At 43.4% G+C, this 16590-nt stretch overlaps 1 protein-coding gene across 5 annotated transcripts in view; it reads left to right on the forward strand.

Moving 5' to 3' along the window:
* The window catches only part of PAMR1 (peptidase domain containing associated with muscle regeneration 1), a 130975-nt gene that overhangs the window by 38840 nt on the left and 75545 nt on the right, over window positions 1-16590 (forward strand). For 4 of the 5 annotated variants that reach the window (XM_053282000.1, XM_053282009.1, XM_053282019.1 and 1 more), the window contains one exon: window positions 1811-1925. The exons of the other annotated variant lie outside the window; for it this stretch is intronic. In XM_053282000.1, coding sequence (XP_053137975.1) covers window positions 1811-1925 — 115 coding nt within the window. The remainder of the gene's footprint in view (window positions 1-1810; window positions 1926-16590) is intronic. 5 annotated transcript variants of the gene reach the window in all.

The raw sequence follows: 16590 nt of genomic DNA on the forward strand, positions 1-16590 counted from the left end.
CACCAGCCCCACAGTCTCACCCCCCCACACTCCCACTCGCTCTTGCTGCCCCCCAATGCTTTCGCTTGTTCTCGCTGCTGTCCCAATGCTCTCACTCGCTTTCACCGCCCCCAATGCTTTCGCTCACTCTTGCTGCCCCCCAACATTCTCGCTCACTCTCACTGCCTCCAATGCTCTCACTAGCTCTCGCTGCCCCCAATGCTCTCACTCGCTCTTGCTGCCCCCGCGCTCATGCTTGCTCTTGCTGCCCCCCAATGCTCTCGCTTGCTCTCGCCACCCCCAATGCTCTCGCCACCCCAACACTCTTGCTCGCTCTCACTGCCCCAACACTCTTGCTCGCTCTCGCCACCCCAACACTCTCGCTCGCTCTCACCACCCCCAACACTCTCGCTTGCTCTCGCTGCCCCCTAATGCTCTCGCTCCCTTGCCGCCCCGCTCTCGCCACCCCCGCAACGCTCTCACCACTCCCCAATGCTCTCACTGCCCCCGCAATGCTCTCGCCCACTCTTGCCACCCCACAATGCTCTCACCCGCTCTTGTCGCCCCCACAATGCTCTCGCCTGCACTCGCTGCCCCGCAATGCTCACTCGCTCTCATCACCCCTGCAATGCTCTCGCTCACTCCTGCCACCCCTGCAATGCCCTCACCGCCCCTGCAATGCTCTTGTGGCCCCTGCAACACTCTCTCTCTCTCTCGCCACATTCACAATACTTTCGCTCGCACTCGTACCTCCACAATGCTCTCGCTCGCTCTCCCCACAGTTGCCCTCTCCATATCTCTCTCTGTCCTCCATCTTTCTATCTCTGTCTCGCAGTCCTTGCTTCCCCTGCCACTGCCAGAGACTGTTGCCCACTCGCCTGACAGCCTCCGAGCTCCCTGGTGCTTTCACAGCACAGCTCAGCCAACCATCTGCAGAGCCAATTGTCCAGCTCCCAAAGCCGCCCCCAGCCTCTGAGCTCCTTGCCGCCGAGCTCCCTGCAGCTTCATAGCGCCCCCGAGCCAACTGTCAAACTGCTTTCCAGCTGCCCTGCAAAACTCCCTGCTGCTCCGGAAAACTCTCTCCCCCTCTGTCAGCCAATCACCTCCTTCCTGTCTGTCAGCCAATCGCCTCCTTTCTGCCACGTCCCCACGCATGGCCTGTCTTGGAGAATTAATAATATAGATAGATAGGTCTGGTTGTTCTTCCAACCAGTAACAGTTGCATTTGAACTGACCTTAACCATCACAGGCTCCTCCTACTTATCTGCATATGGAATCCCCACTGCCCAATCACCATGGTGCTTCTACTCTCACAGGCTCCTTCTCCCTATCTGCATATGGAATCCCCACTGCCCAATCAGGTGCTTCTGTTTGCGAACTCTGTCAGTAAAAATGTAGCAATTCACCAGTCAGTGCTAAAATAATGGTTTTCACCAATCAGTGCTAAAAGAATGGTTTGAAATCCCACATTAACAGCCTCACATTTCTGGCACCCTGAGGTGCTTTGTGTTAACAGGTAATACAGAGACAACTTGTGAGCCACCACAGATCACCAGACATGCATTGTGGCTTCCTAGGTGCTTGATAGTATCTCTGGCAGTAAAAACAGAGGTTTGATGGAATGCCATATGCAACTGGGAAGTTAGATTCAATTTGCTAAGTTGCAAGTTGTGTAGACTGAGGTAGTATATATCATGTGGATCTTCTTCTTTGTCAAGTTCAGTTTTATAACTTGTCTCTTACAGGTTTTTGCTGATTTTCAGCTACTATTTCTGAGTCTCTTTTACCTTACAGACCCTAATGAACTCTCTTTCCCCCCCTCCTCCTTCAGGATGTGGGCAGGTTCTCCAAGCTTCAAGGGGTCAAATTTTGTTGGAGAGTTATCCATTGAATGCCCATTGTGAGTGGACTGTGCAAGCCAAACCTGGGTTTGTTGTTGAGTTAAGGTAGGTGAGAGATGCATTTGTGTATACTGAAATTTTCTTTTCCTATAGCCAGGGACAAATAGTTTCTTGAAGGGAGCATTTTTTGGCAGGAAAATGGCACAGGTCAGAGGGTTAAATCCTCCCTCCACTTACATCATCATGATCAGCCCTCCTGTAGATGCTAATGAAAATGCACACGAAAGAGAATGATGTGTTTTTAATGACTTGTCTAGTTTGGCCCTCAGAAATAATGCACTTTGAATGTCCTTTGCTTATTGGTTCCCCGTTTATTTCAGTTTGTTTTCAAAACTCTGACATTTTCATGGTTATCGAACAAGGTAGATATGAGTTGCTTCAGTAATTTTTGGTGATCAGATTGGTACCTCAAGAAACAGGTACAAATATTACTTTGATGTTATGACATTAAGAATATATTCAGTGTGACAAAGTTTTGTAACTCCTTCATCATTGTGATTGTCCTATCCATTCTGCTAGAATGATTAAAAACAACAGATGCAAATTCACCAGTTTACTCTTTAGATACCAAGTTTGCATTATTTTGCTCAGGGGCATATCTAGGGTAGGGCAGGCAGGGCACATGCCCTGGGCGCCACTTGAAGGGGGGCGCCATTTTTGAAAATTAAAAAAAATATTAAAAAATGGCCACCCAAAACAAGATGGCCACCGTGCATGCTCAAATGGCCTCTGTGAGGCCCTAGGCCATGCCAGGACTCGCAGAGGCCATTCGAGCACATGTGGTGGCCATCTTGTTTTCAGCGGCCATTTTTTAAAAAAGTTATTTTAAAAAATGGCCACTGCACATGCTCAAATGGTCCCTGTGAGGCCCTAGAGGCCAGTGGGGGGAGGGGGAACCTTTGCAGACCCCCTCATGGCCTTTAGGAAGCCTCCCAAAGGGGCTACAGGTTAAAAAAAATAACATTTTTTAATATAATATGTCACTGTACACATATTCAGATTGGCACTATGTACAGAGAATCAGGGCTTGTGAATACTGAGCTGAAGCTTATGAGCTAGGATTGTATTCATTTGCTCTTATTTTGCTTCTTGTGATAAATGAGTTAAATGTGATGTCTTAATAATATGGCTATTAATGGTGAGTTTGTCTTTGAATCAGTGTGAAATCCTTAGTATTAAGGCCCTCTGGGAGTGTCTTGCTCTCTTTCTCTCATTTTACTTGTCTTTCTGAAAGACTGGAATATATTCCAAGCAGTGAAACAGTTTACTCTGCATATCCTTTAATTATTTTCAGAGTATCTGGGAAAAGTCAAATTCTCCATTTATTTTTAAAACTTATGTAATAGTGATGCTACAATGCATAGTAGAGAATTAGACAGGCACTTCTGTTTAGTTTTCCAAGTACACCTCCACATAGTATTTGGATATTTCATGAGCCCCAGCATACAGAAATTTGTAGTTTTCCAGCATTTTTTGGTCTGGCTACATCCACTGCTAAATAGTTTTTGAAAGATTAAAAGATTAACGAGCTTGACTTGTATTTTTCACTTGATATTATGGTAAAGTTATCTGAAAGATGGGTGTCAGATGTTTGGACAGGAGACGCAATTTCAGTGCTTGCCCTAGGCGCTATTTTCCCTAGATACGCCTCTGATTTTGCTGTCCCTTCAGTGATGCTTTAAGGCTCCATCCATTTTTTACTTCATAAAGTAGAAAGGTTAGGAGAGTCTACAGGTGAAACTCGGAAAATTAGAATATCGTGCAAAAGTCCATTAATTTCAGTAATGCAAATTAAAAGGTGAAACTGATATATGAGACAGACGCATTACATGCAAAAGCGAGATAAGTCAAGCCTTAATTTGTTATAATTGTGATGATCATGGCGTACAGCTCATGAAAACCCCAAATCCACAATCTCAGAAAATTAGAATATTACATGGAACCAAGAAGACAAGGATTGAAGAATAGAACAATATCGGACCTCTGAAAAGTATAAGCATGCATATGTATTCAGTACTTGGTTTGGGCCCCTTTTGCAGCAATTACTGCCTCAGTGTGGCGTGGCATGGATGCTGTCAGCCTGTGGCACTGATGAGGTATTATGGAAGACCAGGATGCTTCATTAGCGGCCTTCAGCAATTCTGCATTGTTTGGTCTCATGTCTCTCATCCTTCTCTTGGCAATGCCCCATAGATTCTCTATGGGATCAGGTCAGGCGAGTTTGCTGGCCAATCAAGCACAGTACACTGTATACTTTTCAGAGGTCCGATATTGTTCTATTCTACAATCCTTGTCTTCTTGGTTCCATGTAATATTCTAATTTTCTGAGATTGTGGATTTGGGGTTTTCATGAGCTGTACGCCATGATCATCACAATTATAACAAATTAAGGCTTGACTTATCTCGCTTTGCATGTAATGCGTCTGTCTCATATATCAGTTTCACCTTTTAATTTGCATTACTGAAATTAATGGACTTTTGCACGATATTCTAATTTTCCGAGTTTCACCTGTATAGTTCCTGGGCACCATATAACCCACCACTGTTCACCATTTCCCTCTTTCACCCCTTGTAACAAATTCAGCAATGCAAAATATTAAGCATGAACTAGAGGTAAATGCACATGTATATCTCTCATAGAAAGCTAGATTCTTACTGATCACCTGTTTGTGGGTACAGGGAACTGGATTCAGTCCTGGCTCTCCTATTCTCATCACAGAACTGATCAAGACCAATCTGATTTTTTTAAACAGGGCTATCTGTGTGTATCACTTTGCATGGGCAGTTGTCCTGACTGGATTAGGGGCATTATTTTATCTTTTCTAACATGCTTTCAAATGAGGTACTCTTCTTGCCAGTTCCTTTTTATCCCATTTTCCCCACCCTCTATATATCTCTATAAAATGTTAGTCTAAAAGTGTGCAGTTGCACTATCTCTAATTAAGCTATTCATCCATCTGTACTGGGGTTGCAAACTGGTATTGATTCAAATGGTAGATTTATACAACTAAAACTTTAATCGCAGATTAAAATCTATTTGTCCCAAGTAGCACAATGCAGGGCAGGCTTTGTGGACTCCTTCCTTTGCCAAATGTAATAAAAAGATTTCTCCCCGCCCCCAGTTTCCCAAAGTAGCAGATACTTCATATTTGAGAGTGAAACCACTATGGTTTCACTGCTAGTTATAAGAACCACAGGGGACTGACACTGGCAATGCTCCTCTGAAATCAGGATCAGTATTAGCACTGTGCCGAATAGTCTCAAATTCAAGTTTCAAAATAGTGATTTTAGGTCAGGAAGAAATATATGATCCCAGCAAATTAAGAATCCTGTAGTAAACATGATAGTATTATAGTGTTGCATAGCCAATCTGATTTAGCAATTTGATGATATCACTGAGGACTGCTGAAGTAAACTGAGACTGAGAAAGGGAAGCGTAAAGCAATTGTCATGATCATAGATCCAGGGAGATGAGGCATAAAGTTTAAGGAATGAAAGAGGGTGGAAAGAGTCTATGATTCATACCTTGGGTGACCCTGGGCCACCAGGAGCCCCCACACTAGAAGAACTAGAAGAACCTGAGCCAGCACTGCCCTCCCACAACCTGAGGACACAGCCCCATCTTCATCCAACTCAAAGGAGTCCCCTGAAGATTATTTAGCAGAGACCCCCAGCATTGCTAAAGCTTAAGAAATCAGGAAAGACCCCTTTAAGAAACAGAGGCTTTCCTGCGAAAGAGGTGGGCCAATTCACTCTGCCTGGGCAACACCTGGAAGTCTGCTGCAAGAGGCTGCTGGAGCATTTCTTTTATGTTGCAGTGCCTAGCTCTTGTTTTCCTGCTCAGTGCTGGCCAAGTTCTGATTGTTGCCCTCGGAACTTTTCTGGGTCTGGTGTGCTCTGTTGTGCGCTGCTCTGGTAGGTTTTCTGAAAGGAAGCTTACAATGTTAAAATAAATAAATTAATTAAAAGTAATTAAATAAACAGAAGCTTAGACACTTAAAAACAGAATATGAATAAACTAGAATCTTTTGAGCTCTGGATATATCAACTTATATTAAGAATATCATGTGCAGATAGAATTACCAATGAGGAAGTTTTGAGAAGAATGGCAAAAGAGAAAGAGCTAATTAACATCATTAAGAGAAGAAAACCTGAATATCTTGGCCATGTTATTAGAGGGGGGAAATATTCCTTACTGCAGTACATAAGAACATAAGAACAGCCCTGCTGGATCAGGCTCAAGGCCCATCTAGTCCAGCATCCTGTTTCGCACAGTAGCCCACCAGATGCCATTGGGAGCCTACAGTCAGGAGTTGAGGGCATGCCCTCTCACCTGCCATTACTCCCCTGCAACTGGTACTCAGAGGCATCCGGCCTTTGACACTGGAGCTGGCCCACAGCCCTCCGACTAGTAGCTATTGAAAGACCTCTCCTCCATGAAGTAATCCAAACCCCTCTTAAAGCCATCCAGGTTGTTGGCTGTCACCACATCCTGTGGCAGAGAGTTCCACAAGTGGATCACGCGTTGTGTGAAAAAGTACTTCCATTTGTTGGTCCTAGACCTCCTGGCAATCAATTTCATGGAGCGACCCCTGGTTCTCGTGTTGTGTGAGAGGGAAAGAATTTCTCTCTCTCCACTTTCTCCACACCATGCATGATTTTACAGACCTCTGTCATGTCTCCCCACAGTCGTCTTTTTTCTAAACTAAAAAGCCCCAGGTGTTGTAGTCTTGCCTCATAAGAAAGGTGCTCTAGGCCCCTGATCATCTTGGTTGCCCTCTTCTGTACCTTCTCCAGTTCAACAATGTCCTTTTTAAGATGTGGTGACCAGAATTGTACACAGTACTCCAAGTGTGGTCGCACCATAGTTTTGTATAAGGGCATTATAATGTTAGCCGTTTTATTTTCAACCCCCTTCCTAATGATCCCTAGCATGGAATTGGACTTTTTAACAGCTGCCACATATTGAGTCGACACTTTCAACGAGCTGTCCACCACGACCCCAAGATCCCTCTCCTGGTCCGTCACCGACAGCTCGGATCCCATCAGCATATACTTGAAGTTGGGGTTTTTCGTCCCAATGTGCATCACTTTACACTTGCTAACATTGAACCGCATTTGCCATTTTGTCGCCCACTCCCCCAGTTTGGACAGATCCTTTTGGAGCTGTTCACAATCCGTTTTGGATTTAACTACCCAGAAGAGTTTGGTATCATCTGCAAATTTGGCCACATTGCTGCTTACCCCTGCTTCTAGATCATTTATAAATAAATTAAAAAACACCGGACCCAGTACAGATCCCTGGGGGACCCCACTTCTTACTTCCCTCCATTGTGAAAACTCTCCATTTATACCTCTGTTTCCTGTCTTTCAACCAGTTAGCAATCCACACATGTACTTGTCCCCTTATCCCATGACCGCTAAGTTTCCTCAGGAGTCTTTGATAACGAACTTTGTCAAAAGCTTTTTGGAAGTCCAGGTAGACTATGTCAACTGGATCACCTTGATCCACACACTCGTTGACACTCTCAAAGAAGTCCAAAAGGTTGGTGAGGCAAGATTTACCTTTGCGGAAGCCATGCTGGCTCACTCCCAGCAGGGCCTGTTCTTCTAGGTGCTTTACAATTTTATCCTTGAGGATGCTTTCCATCAATTTGCCCAGAATGGACGATAGGCTAACCGGCCTGTAATTTCCCAGATCGCCCCTGGATCCCTTTTTGAACATCAGTGTTACATTTGCTACTCTCCAGTCCTCTGGTACAGATCCCAATTTCAGGGATAAGTTAAATATTTTAGCAAGGATGTTGGCAATTTCACATTTGAGTTTTTTGAGGACTCTTGGATGGATGCCATCCCGCCCTGGTGATTTGTTAGCTTTCAGTTTTCCCAGACAGTTTAGAACATCATCCCTTGTTACTTCTATCTGACTGAGCTCCCTAGCCTCCATCCCTAAAAAGCCTGGTTCAGGAACAGGTATATGCTCAGTATCCTCTGCCGTGAAGACAGATGCAAAGAACTTGTTCAGCTTCCCTGCAACCTCCATATCCTCCTTAATAATCCCTTTCACTCCCTCATTGTATAATGGTCCAACTGCCTCCCTGGCAGGTTTCCTGCTTCTGATGTACTTAAAGAAGTTTTTGTTATTCCCCTTGATACTTTTGGCTAAATGTTCCTCAAACTCTCTTTTTGCCTCCCTCATTGTCACCTGGCATTTCTTTTGCCAGAGTTTGTGTTCCTTTCTGTTCTCTTCGTTTGGACAGGCCTTCCAATTTCAGAAGGAAGTCTTCTTCCCTTTTATGGCTTCCTTGACGGTACCCGTTAGCCATGCTGGCATCCTCCTGGACTTAGTGGTACCTTTCCTCCTTTGGGGTATACAGTCTAACTGGGCTTCTAATATTGTGGTTTTGACTAAACGCCATGCACTCTGGAGCGAAGTGACTCTCCTGATTCCCCCCTCTGCTTTCTTTTCACCATACTCCTCATTTTGGAGAAGTTTCCTCTTCAGAAATTCAAAATGTCTGTGTTAGACGTCCTTGGTGATTCTCTCCCCGCATGTATGCTGAATTTGATCGCACTGTGGTCACTGTTCCCTAAAGGGTCGATGACACTGACATCATGCACCAGGTCCTGGGTGTCACTCAGAATTAGATCCAAGGTTGCCTTCTCTCTGGTTGGTTCCATGACCAACTGTTCTAGGGCACAGTCATTTAGTGTATCTAGAAATTTGACCTCTTTGTCCTGACTTGAATGTGAATTTAGCCAGTCTATGTGTGGGTAATTGAAATCACCCATAATTACAGCCCTGCCTCTCCTTGACGCCTCCCTGATTTCCTCCTGCAACTCCCAGTCACTGTCAGCATTTTGATACGATGGGCAATAGCACGTCCCCAGTAGCACGTTCCCTTTCTGGCCTTGTATAGTCACCCACAGGGTTTCTGTGGAGGATTCCAGTCCACCTAGGTTTTCTAGCTTGTTAGATTCTATCCCTTCTTTAACATACAGTGCTACCCCTCCTCCAAGGCGCCCCTCCCTGTCCTTTCTATAGAGTTTATACCCAGGGATAACAGTGTCCCACCGGTTCTCACTGTTCCACCATGTTTCTGTTATGCCCACTATATCTATTTCTGCATTAGCAACCAAGCACTCCAGCTCACCCATCTTGGCTCAGAGGCTTCTGGCATTGGCATATAAGCACCTATACACTGAATCTCTCCCCTGATGTATGCTATTCTTTTGACTCTTTGACCTGCTGGCACAGGCTCCCGTCTGCTCTTTATGAGGTTTTGCTCCATCCCCTTCTGTTTTATTTGCATTCTTTGCAGCCTCACACTTTAAAGGATGGCTTTTGCCAAACGGGTTACTGCCCAGCTCCCATCGGCTGTTCCCCAAGTGTCATTTTAAAAGCTGCTCTGCAACCTTTTTGATTTTAAGCGCCAGCAGTCTGGTTCCATCTTGGTTCAAGTGCAGCCCGTCCCTTTTGTACAGGCCTTGCTTGCCCATAAATGAGTCCCTGTGCCTAACAAATCTAAACCCCTCCTCCCGGCATCAACATCTCATCCACGCATTGAAACCCCTCAGCTCTGCCTGTCTCACTGTACTTGCACGTGGAACAGGTAGCATTTCTGAGAATGCTGCCTTGGGGCTCCTGGACTTCAAAATGCTACCTATCAGCCTAAATTTGGCTTCCAGGACCTCCCGACTGCATTCCCCCACATCGTTGGTGCTGACCTGCACTGCCTAGGAGCCTGTCTAGACGCTGCGTAATGTCCGCAACCTTCGCACCAAGCAGGGAAGTCACCGTGCGGTCAACACGCAGGTCACAAACCCATCTCTCTATCCCCCTAATGATCGAATCACCAACTACAAGGAGGCCCCCACCCCCCAGAGGAGTATCCCCTGTGCACGAGGATATGGGCTCATCATCCATGGAAGGGGTCCCTTCTAAAGGAGCATTTCCCTCTTCCTCAGTCCGATGTCCTCCTTGCCCAAGACCTTCATTCTCCCTGACAGCAGAGGAGCTACCAGCCCTGGAGTGGGATGCCTCTATCACATCCCTGAAGGTCTCGTCCACATGCCTTTCTGTCTCTCTGAGCTTCTCCAGATCCGCCACCTTGGTCTCAAGGGAATGGATTTGTTCCCTGAGAGCCAGGAGCTCCTTGCACCAAGCACACACCCATGACTTCTGCCCATGGGGCAAATAGTCATACATGTGGCACTCTGTGCAATACACTGGGAAGTGCCCCTTCCCCTGCTGACCTTCTATCTTCATACTGTTTTTGTTGGCTGTTTACAGTATTTAGGGAGCTTATTGTCTGTTTATTAGATAGTTTATTAGGATAGGTCTCAGCTGTAATGGTCAACTATTTAACTGTTCAAACAGCCTTTCCCAAGAATATGAGGGATACGAGGGAGGGATATGTACTTACGTTCTCTTCTCCACCAGGCTCCTTGTGATCCTTGTGATCGCAGGGGCTTGTTCCAGGCTCCCCCGCACACTTCCCGCTAAACTCCTGCAAAACTCCTACATCCTATTTGCTACCCCTGTTCGCTATGCTCTATTCGCTATGCTCTTGGGCCTTCACCTCATATGTACAGTAAACCATGCAGGGGAAGATTAAAGGAAGGAGTGTCAGAAGACGAAGAACATCCTGGCTGAAAATTTTGTGGGAATGGTTTGGATGCACATCCTTACAACCTTTCAGAGCAGCGGCATCCAAAGTCAGAATAGCCTTAATGATAGCTAACTTCCAGTAGGAGATAACACCAGAAGAAGAAGAAATAAAGTGTCCAAAAGTGAAAAACTGCCAGTAGTTTTGGCTCAGCTTTAACCAATATGACTTCCAGAGTAGTGGTGATATTTTGCTCATTTTTGAAGTTATTTAACTTAGTAATGTTACTATAGTACAGAATATTCAGTATTCCAGTTCTGTAAATGGGTGAAAAACAAAAATTATCACTTCACTCTTATTTCAACCTCTAAGGAAGGCATCTATAATGAAATATTGAAATTTGCTGATTTAATGTGGTGATTAATTGATTAACCACCTAAAACTATTTAATCAGCTGGCCTCACAGACTTTTACAGATGTAGATTAGTCAACAGAATAACAGATGGGTGTAGTGACCAGCTTCCCCTCCTGCTAAATTGTTAATCGGAAGTGATCCCTGTCTTGACTGACAGGCTGGTGAACTCCAGGGCTTAGCCAATCAGCACACCAGGTGGGTGGGACCTAGAGATCTGTTGTGAGGAAGAAGGACGTTTCTTTGCTAGAAAAGAAATTAGTCTAGAGGTGCTCAGAGGAGGACCTGTTTCCATGGAGGCTGGCTGCAGGAGAATGACTCTGCAGATCCTTGAAAGATAGAAGGGCAGGAAGCTTGAATTCTCATCTGGGGTTTGGTGAGTTCAAGGAAAGGAAGCCTGGGCTTTGGCTTCAAGAAGATTAATTTAGGGAAAAGTCTGTTTAGTCAGACTTTGCATCAGGGAAGTTGTATTTCTTTAGTGTGTGCGCTTTTGCATATTCCTGATACTGCTCTATTATTGTTTACCTGTATTGTAATTGATGCCCATTCTACCTAGGGCAATGGAAAAGACTCTATAAACATTTAAGCGTGCATTAAGGCAACCTATTTTTGTAACTTACCAAGTATTTTAACTGTATTTAAAAGCTGAGAAAGCCTCAGATGGAAACAGTCTGTAGTAATCGAATAAAACTTTTTTAAAAGTTCCCTTCTTACAAACCTTTCCGAGGTGGTTTTTAACTCAGGGGGGAAAAGATGTGGGGGTGGAGGGTGACTGTTTTTTTGCCCAATACTCAGTTACAGAGGGACCTTGGATTACAGCACCCAATCCACTGGTCTGGTTCTCTACAAGTTTTAGGGTACTGATATTATAGAATAGTTTTAGGAGAAACCTAGCCAGGCAGCTCAGCAGGGATAATACAGCATTTCTTTCCCTCTTGTGAGCTTGCTCTGAGACAAAGGCTTTAATCCATTACAATGGGCTACAATTGTTTCCAGCCGCATCAAGCAGCACACATCTGATAAAGTTATGGGCCCAGTAGCAATAGCAATAGCAATAGCACTTACATTTATATACCGCTCTATAGCTGGAAGCTCTCTAAGCGGTTTACAATGATTTTAGCATATTGCCCCCAACATTCTGGGTACTCATTTTACCGACCTCAGAAGGATGGAAGGCTGAGTCAACCTTGAGCCCCTGGTCAGGATCGAACTTGTAACTTCTGGTTACAGGGCGGCAGTTTTACCACTGCGCCACCAGTAGTCAAGCCCCACGGAGATTAGGAGAAGCCACTAGCTGTAGTGCTTAGTTTGTTCTGGCATAGATGTGGCAGAGCACTCGCACTTATGAAAGGAAGCTTGTACAGTCAAACTGAGGTCCCGGCAGAGTTAAGAGCTTCACACTGAGTCTTCACCAGCTTTGGAGACCATCTGGACACAAGAGCAAGAAACCTGTGCTGCTGCAAAAGCACATTCATATTTCTTTCCATACATTTAGGGATACCTTCAATACTTCATAAGAGAAAGGCAAGAGCTCTCTAAGAGAAAAGAAGCTTGGGCATTCCTGGAGCCCCTAATTTCTGCCCATGAATCTACATTCCTTTCATGCTTGTGAGCACTGCAGCAATTGTGATATTCTTTGCTATCTTCTGCTGCTGAAGTCTCCTGAAGGTAACAGAAGGATTCTGTGAGATCTGTTAGCTGCCTTGTGAAAATTTTATTGAATGAGACAAGATAAAAATACATTTAAAATATTGATTCTTTGTGAGTGAAGTGACAAGGCTAGCAGCGCAACTTCTAACATGAAGGACTGGTTCACATTTTTGCTCTTAATGAGCACTATACATATTTCTTTAAAATCTTCTTCGGGCGTCTACGGACAACAGCACCAAGAACACAGCACCATTATAAGAAGAAAAAGAAAAGAGGCGATGCACAAAAATATATATAAAAATTTTGCTAATGTTCCTTGGATAATTGGAATGATAAAAAATGAGTTTGTTTTTAACTATGTTTCATAGTAAATAAGACTTGAATATATGTGACTATCAACAATACTTTTGGTTTCTGTATTTTTGTGCACCCGTTGGCATCACTTAATGCTTTGTCCTCGAGAGGTGCTTTTCTCGTCTCCACCTTGCCTGTGCCTCCAGGGTGTTCTTGACACAGCAGGCTTTACTATGAGTTTCCTGCAAGGTTTTACTGTGAACTCAAAGTTGTTCCAAAAAACCGACCGATGCAAAAAGTGGATTTTTTTTTATCCTGCTATAAATTGAGCTACACTCTAACACACAGTGAAAAACTCAAATTGAGTGTGAAGTGCTCCCCCATAGCTCATAGGGACTTGTGGGTAAATCTGCGCGATATATGAATACACATCCTCAGTTCCGGAGAAGATGCAAGCTAAAGGACTTTAAAATTATTATTTTTATTTACACAGTCAGACAGTTGTTATTGACTGGTTTGTTTTATCCAGACATCGAGTCCTTCCCAAAGACCTGGGATGGATGAATTTTATTATCAATGTTGTTGCTGTTGTTATAGATATCGTCGCAGAATATAGGCTGTTCCCAGTAAAGCTGCTTTTTGTAATTGGATGGTGGTGATTTCTGTGGCCCCTATGGTGTTGAGGTGCTCTTCAAGTTGTTTTGGAATTGCACCTAGGAGACCAATTACCCCGAGCTTATTTTGGTCTTTTTCTGCCACAGCCTTTCCATTTCAGTTTGTAGATCTTTGTATCTTTTTCTTCTATTCTGCTATCCCCTGGTATTGCTAAGTATATTATTTTAACTTGTTTTTCTTTCTTCTCGACTACAGTTATATCTGGTGTATTGTGTGGCAGATGTTTGTCTGTTTGTAGTCGGAAGTCCCATAATATTTTTACATCTTCATTTTCTACCACTTTTTCAATTTTATGGTCCCACCAATGATTGGCTACAGGTAGCTTGTATTTTTTGCAGATGTTCCAGTGTATCATCCCTGCTACCTTGTCATGCCTTTGTTTGTAGTCAGTCTGTGCAATCTTTTTATAACAGCTGATTAGGTGGTCCACTGTTTCATCTGCTTCTTTACAAAGGCGGCACTTGCTGTTTGTGGTGGATTTTTCTAATTTTGCTCTTATTGCATTTGTTCTTAGTGCCTGTTCTTGTGCAGCCAGTATTAAACTCTCAGTTTCTTTCTTCAAGTTGCCATTCTTAAGCCATTGCCAGGTCTTGGTGATGTCTGATTTTCCACTTGTATTGTACAAATATTGACCATGCAGGGGCTTATTTTTCCATTTTTCTGCTCGGTTCTTGACTTGTTCGTTCTTGTAGGCCTGATTTGTTTAATTGGTGTTGAATAGTTTCGCATTATTGACCATTTTAAATGCATCTTCTTCACTGTCCTTTATATATTCGTCAAGGCCTCTTTTCTCCTCCTCTGATGGACTTGCAGCATTCCTCTTCCACCTGAGCTGCAAGGAGGTATAGCCTATGTACATCACTGTGGGGCTGGAGAGCATGATTGATGGTCATTATTTAACTGGTCTTACAATTTAGCGTTTCTAGCACTGCCTGGATCCAGTCAATTATTCCTGCAGTGTATCTGATAACAGGTATTGACCAGGTGTTTATGGCTTGTATGGTGTTCCCGCCATTGAGTTTGGACTTGAGGATTCTTCTAACTCTCCTAATGTATTCACTTCCCATTTTTCTTTTAACTTCAGTGTGTGCAATGTTATCAGCCTGGAGAATGCCCAAGTATTTGTAATGTTCTTTCTCTTCCAGGTTCTTGATGTTGCTTCAATTGGGCAGTTCTATTCCTTCTGTTTTTCTTATTTTACCTCTGTTCATTATTAATGCAGCACACTTGTCTAGTCCAAACTCCATTGCTATATCGCTACTGAATATACGGAGAGTGCTTAGTAGTGATTCAATTTCTGACTGGGACTTTCCATATAACTTCAGATCTTCCATGTACAGCAGATAGTTGATTTTACTTGATGTTTTAGATGTTTGGTATCCGAGGCCTGTTTTGTTTAGTATTTGTGAAAGTGGGGTCATGGCGATTACAAACAACAGAGGGGATAGTGAGTCCCCTTGGAAAATGCCTCTTCTAATGCTAACCTGTCCAAGTGTCTCACCATTGATTGTTAACTGTGTACTCCACATGCTCATTGCTTTTTAAAAATAAATATCTGAATGTTTTTGCTGAAACCAGTTGTTTCTAAACATTTTAGTATCCATGTGTGAGGCAAAGAATCGAATGCTTTCTTGTAGTCAATCCATGCAACACTTAGATTGGTTTTTCTTCTCTTGCCATTTTCTAAAATCATTTTGTCAATCAGCAGCTGGTCTTTTCTGCCTCTGGTCTTTGGACAATTTCCTTTCTGTTCAACTGGAAACTGTTTGTTAGTTAATAAGTGTTGCATTACTTCATCTGCTATTATTCCAGTTAATAATTTCAACATAGTTGGCAGGCAGGTTATCGGTTTATATTACTTGGAACTGCACCTTTTGCTGGGTCTTTCATGATAAGATGAGTTTTCCCAGTTGTTAGCCATTGTTCAATATCACCTCCTTGCAAAATGTGATTGAACTGTTTTGATAGTTGTTTATGAAGGCTTGTTAGGTATTTAAGCCAAAAGCCATGCAGTTCATTGTCGCCTGGTGCAGTCCAATTTTTAATTTTCTTTGCTCTTTCACTTATTAATTCTGGTGTTATTATTAGATCTTGCATTTGTTGCTTACGTTTTTCTACCTCTTTCATCCAGCCTGCTTTTTTATTATAATCTATTGGATTGTCCCATAATTTCCCCCAGAACTGCACTGTGTCTTCTCTATTTGGTGTTTCTATGTTTCTTGCAGTTTCTCCTTCTATGCTTTGGTAGAAACGTCTCTGATACGACTGGAACTGGAGATTCTGCCTGTGTTGTGTAATTCTAGCTTCGTATTTGCTAATCTTCTTTGACACTGCTGTTATTTGCTGCTTTATTATTTCCAGGACTTCTCTCATTTTCCTTGAATCTAGATGGTATTTTTGGATCAGATACTGTTTGGTGTTTTCATTCTTCAGTTTCTTGTCTTTCATATCTTTCAATTTACTAGCATCTGCTCTACAGTGGGTATAGGAAAGAATCACCCCTTTGATAGACCTTAAGTTCTGGTTCCCTTACATCCTGAAATGAAAACACAAAGAAAATTCCCTTCACCAGCTGTACTTATCCAATGCAACCTATAACATCCAACTGAAAAACATCACAATTACAGTCCAGAAAAAGTGTCAGAAACAAAAAACAAGAATTAATGAGATTGAAAAAGGATCACCCCCCCCCCGCAATGTCAATATTTTGTTGAACTACCTTTTGCTTTAATAACAGCCTTGGGTCTGTTGGGATACTTCTCTATCAACCTTGCACATCTAGACGGAGCAATATTTGCCCACTCCTCCATACAGAACTGTTCAAGTTCGGTCACATTGGATGGTAGGTGTTGGTGGACTGCTATCTTCAAATCTCTCCACAGATTTCCTATGGGATTTAGGTCTGGGCTCTGACTGGGCCACATGAGGATGTTCACTTTTTTCTCCTTCAGCCACTGTGTGGTCAATTTTGCTGTGTGCTTCAGATCGTTGTCATGTTGAAAGGTGAATCTTCTGCCCATCCTCAACTGTCTGGCAGAGGGTAGCAGGTTTTCTTCCAGAATCTGATGGT

Source organism: Hemicordylus capensis, chromosome 1 (genome assembly GCF_027244095.1).
Source record: "Hemicordylus capensis ecotype Gifberg chromosome 1, rHemCap1.1.pri, whole genome shotgun sequence".
In the NCBI taxonomy this organism is placed as follows: domain Eukaryota; kingdom Metazoa; phylum Chordata; class Lepidosauria; order Squamata; family Cordylidae; genus Hemicordylus; species Hemicordylus capensis.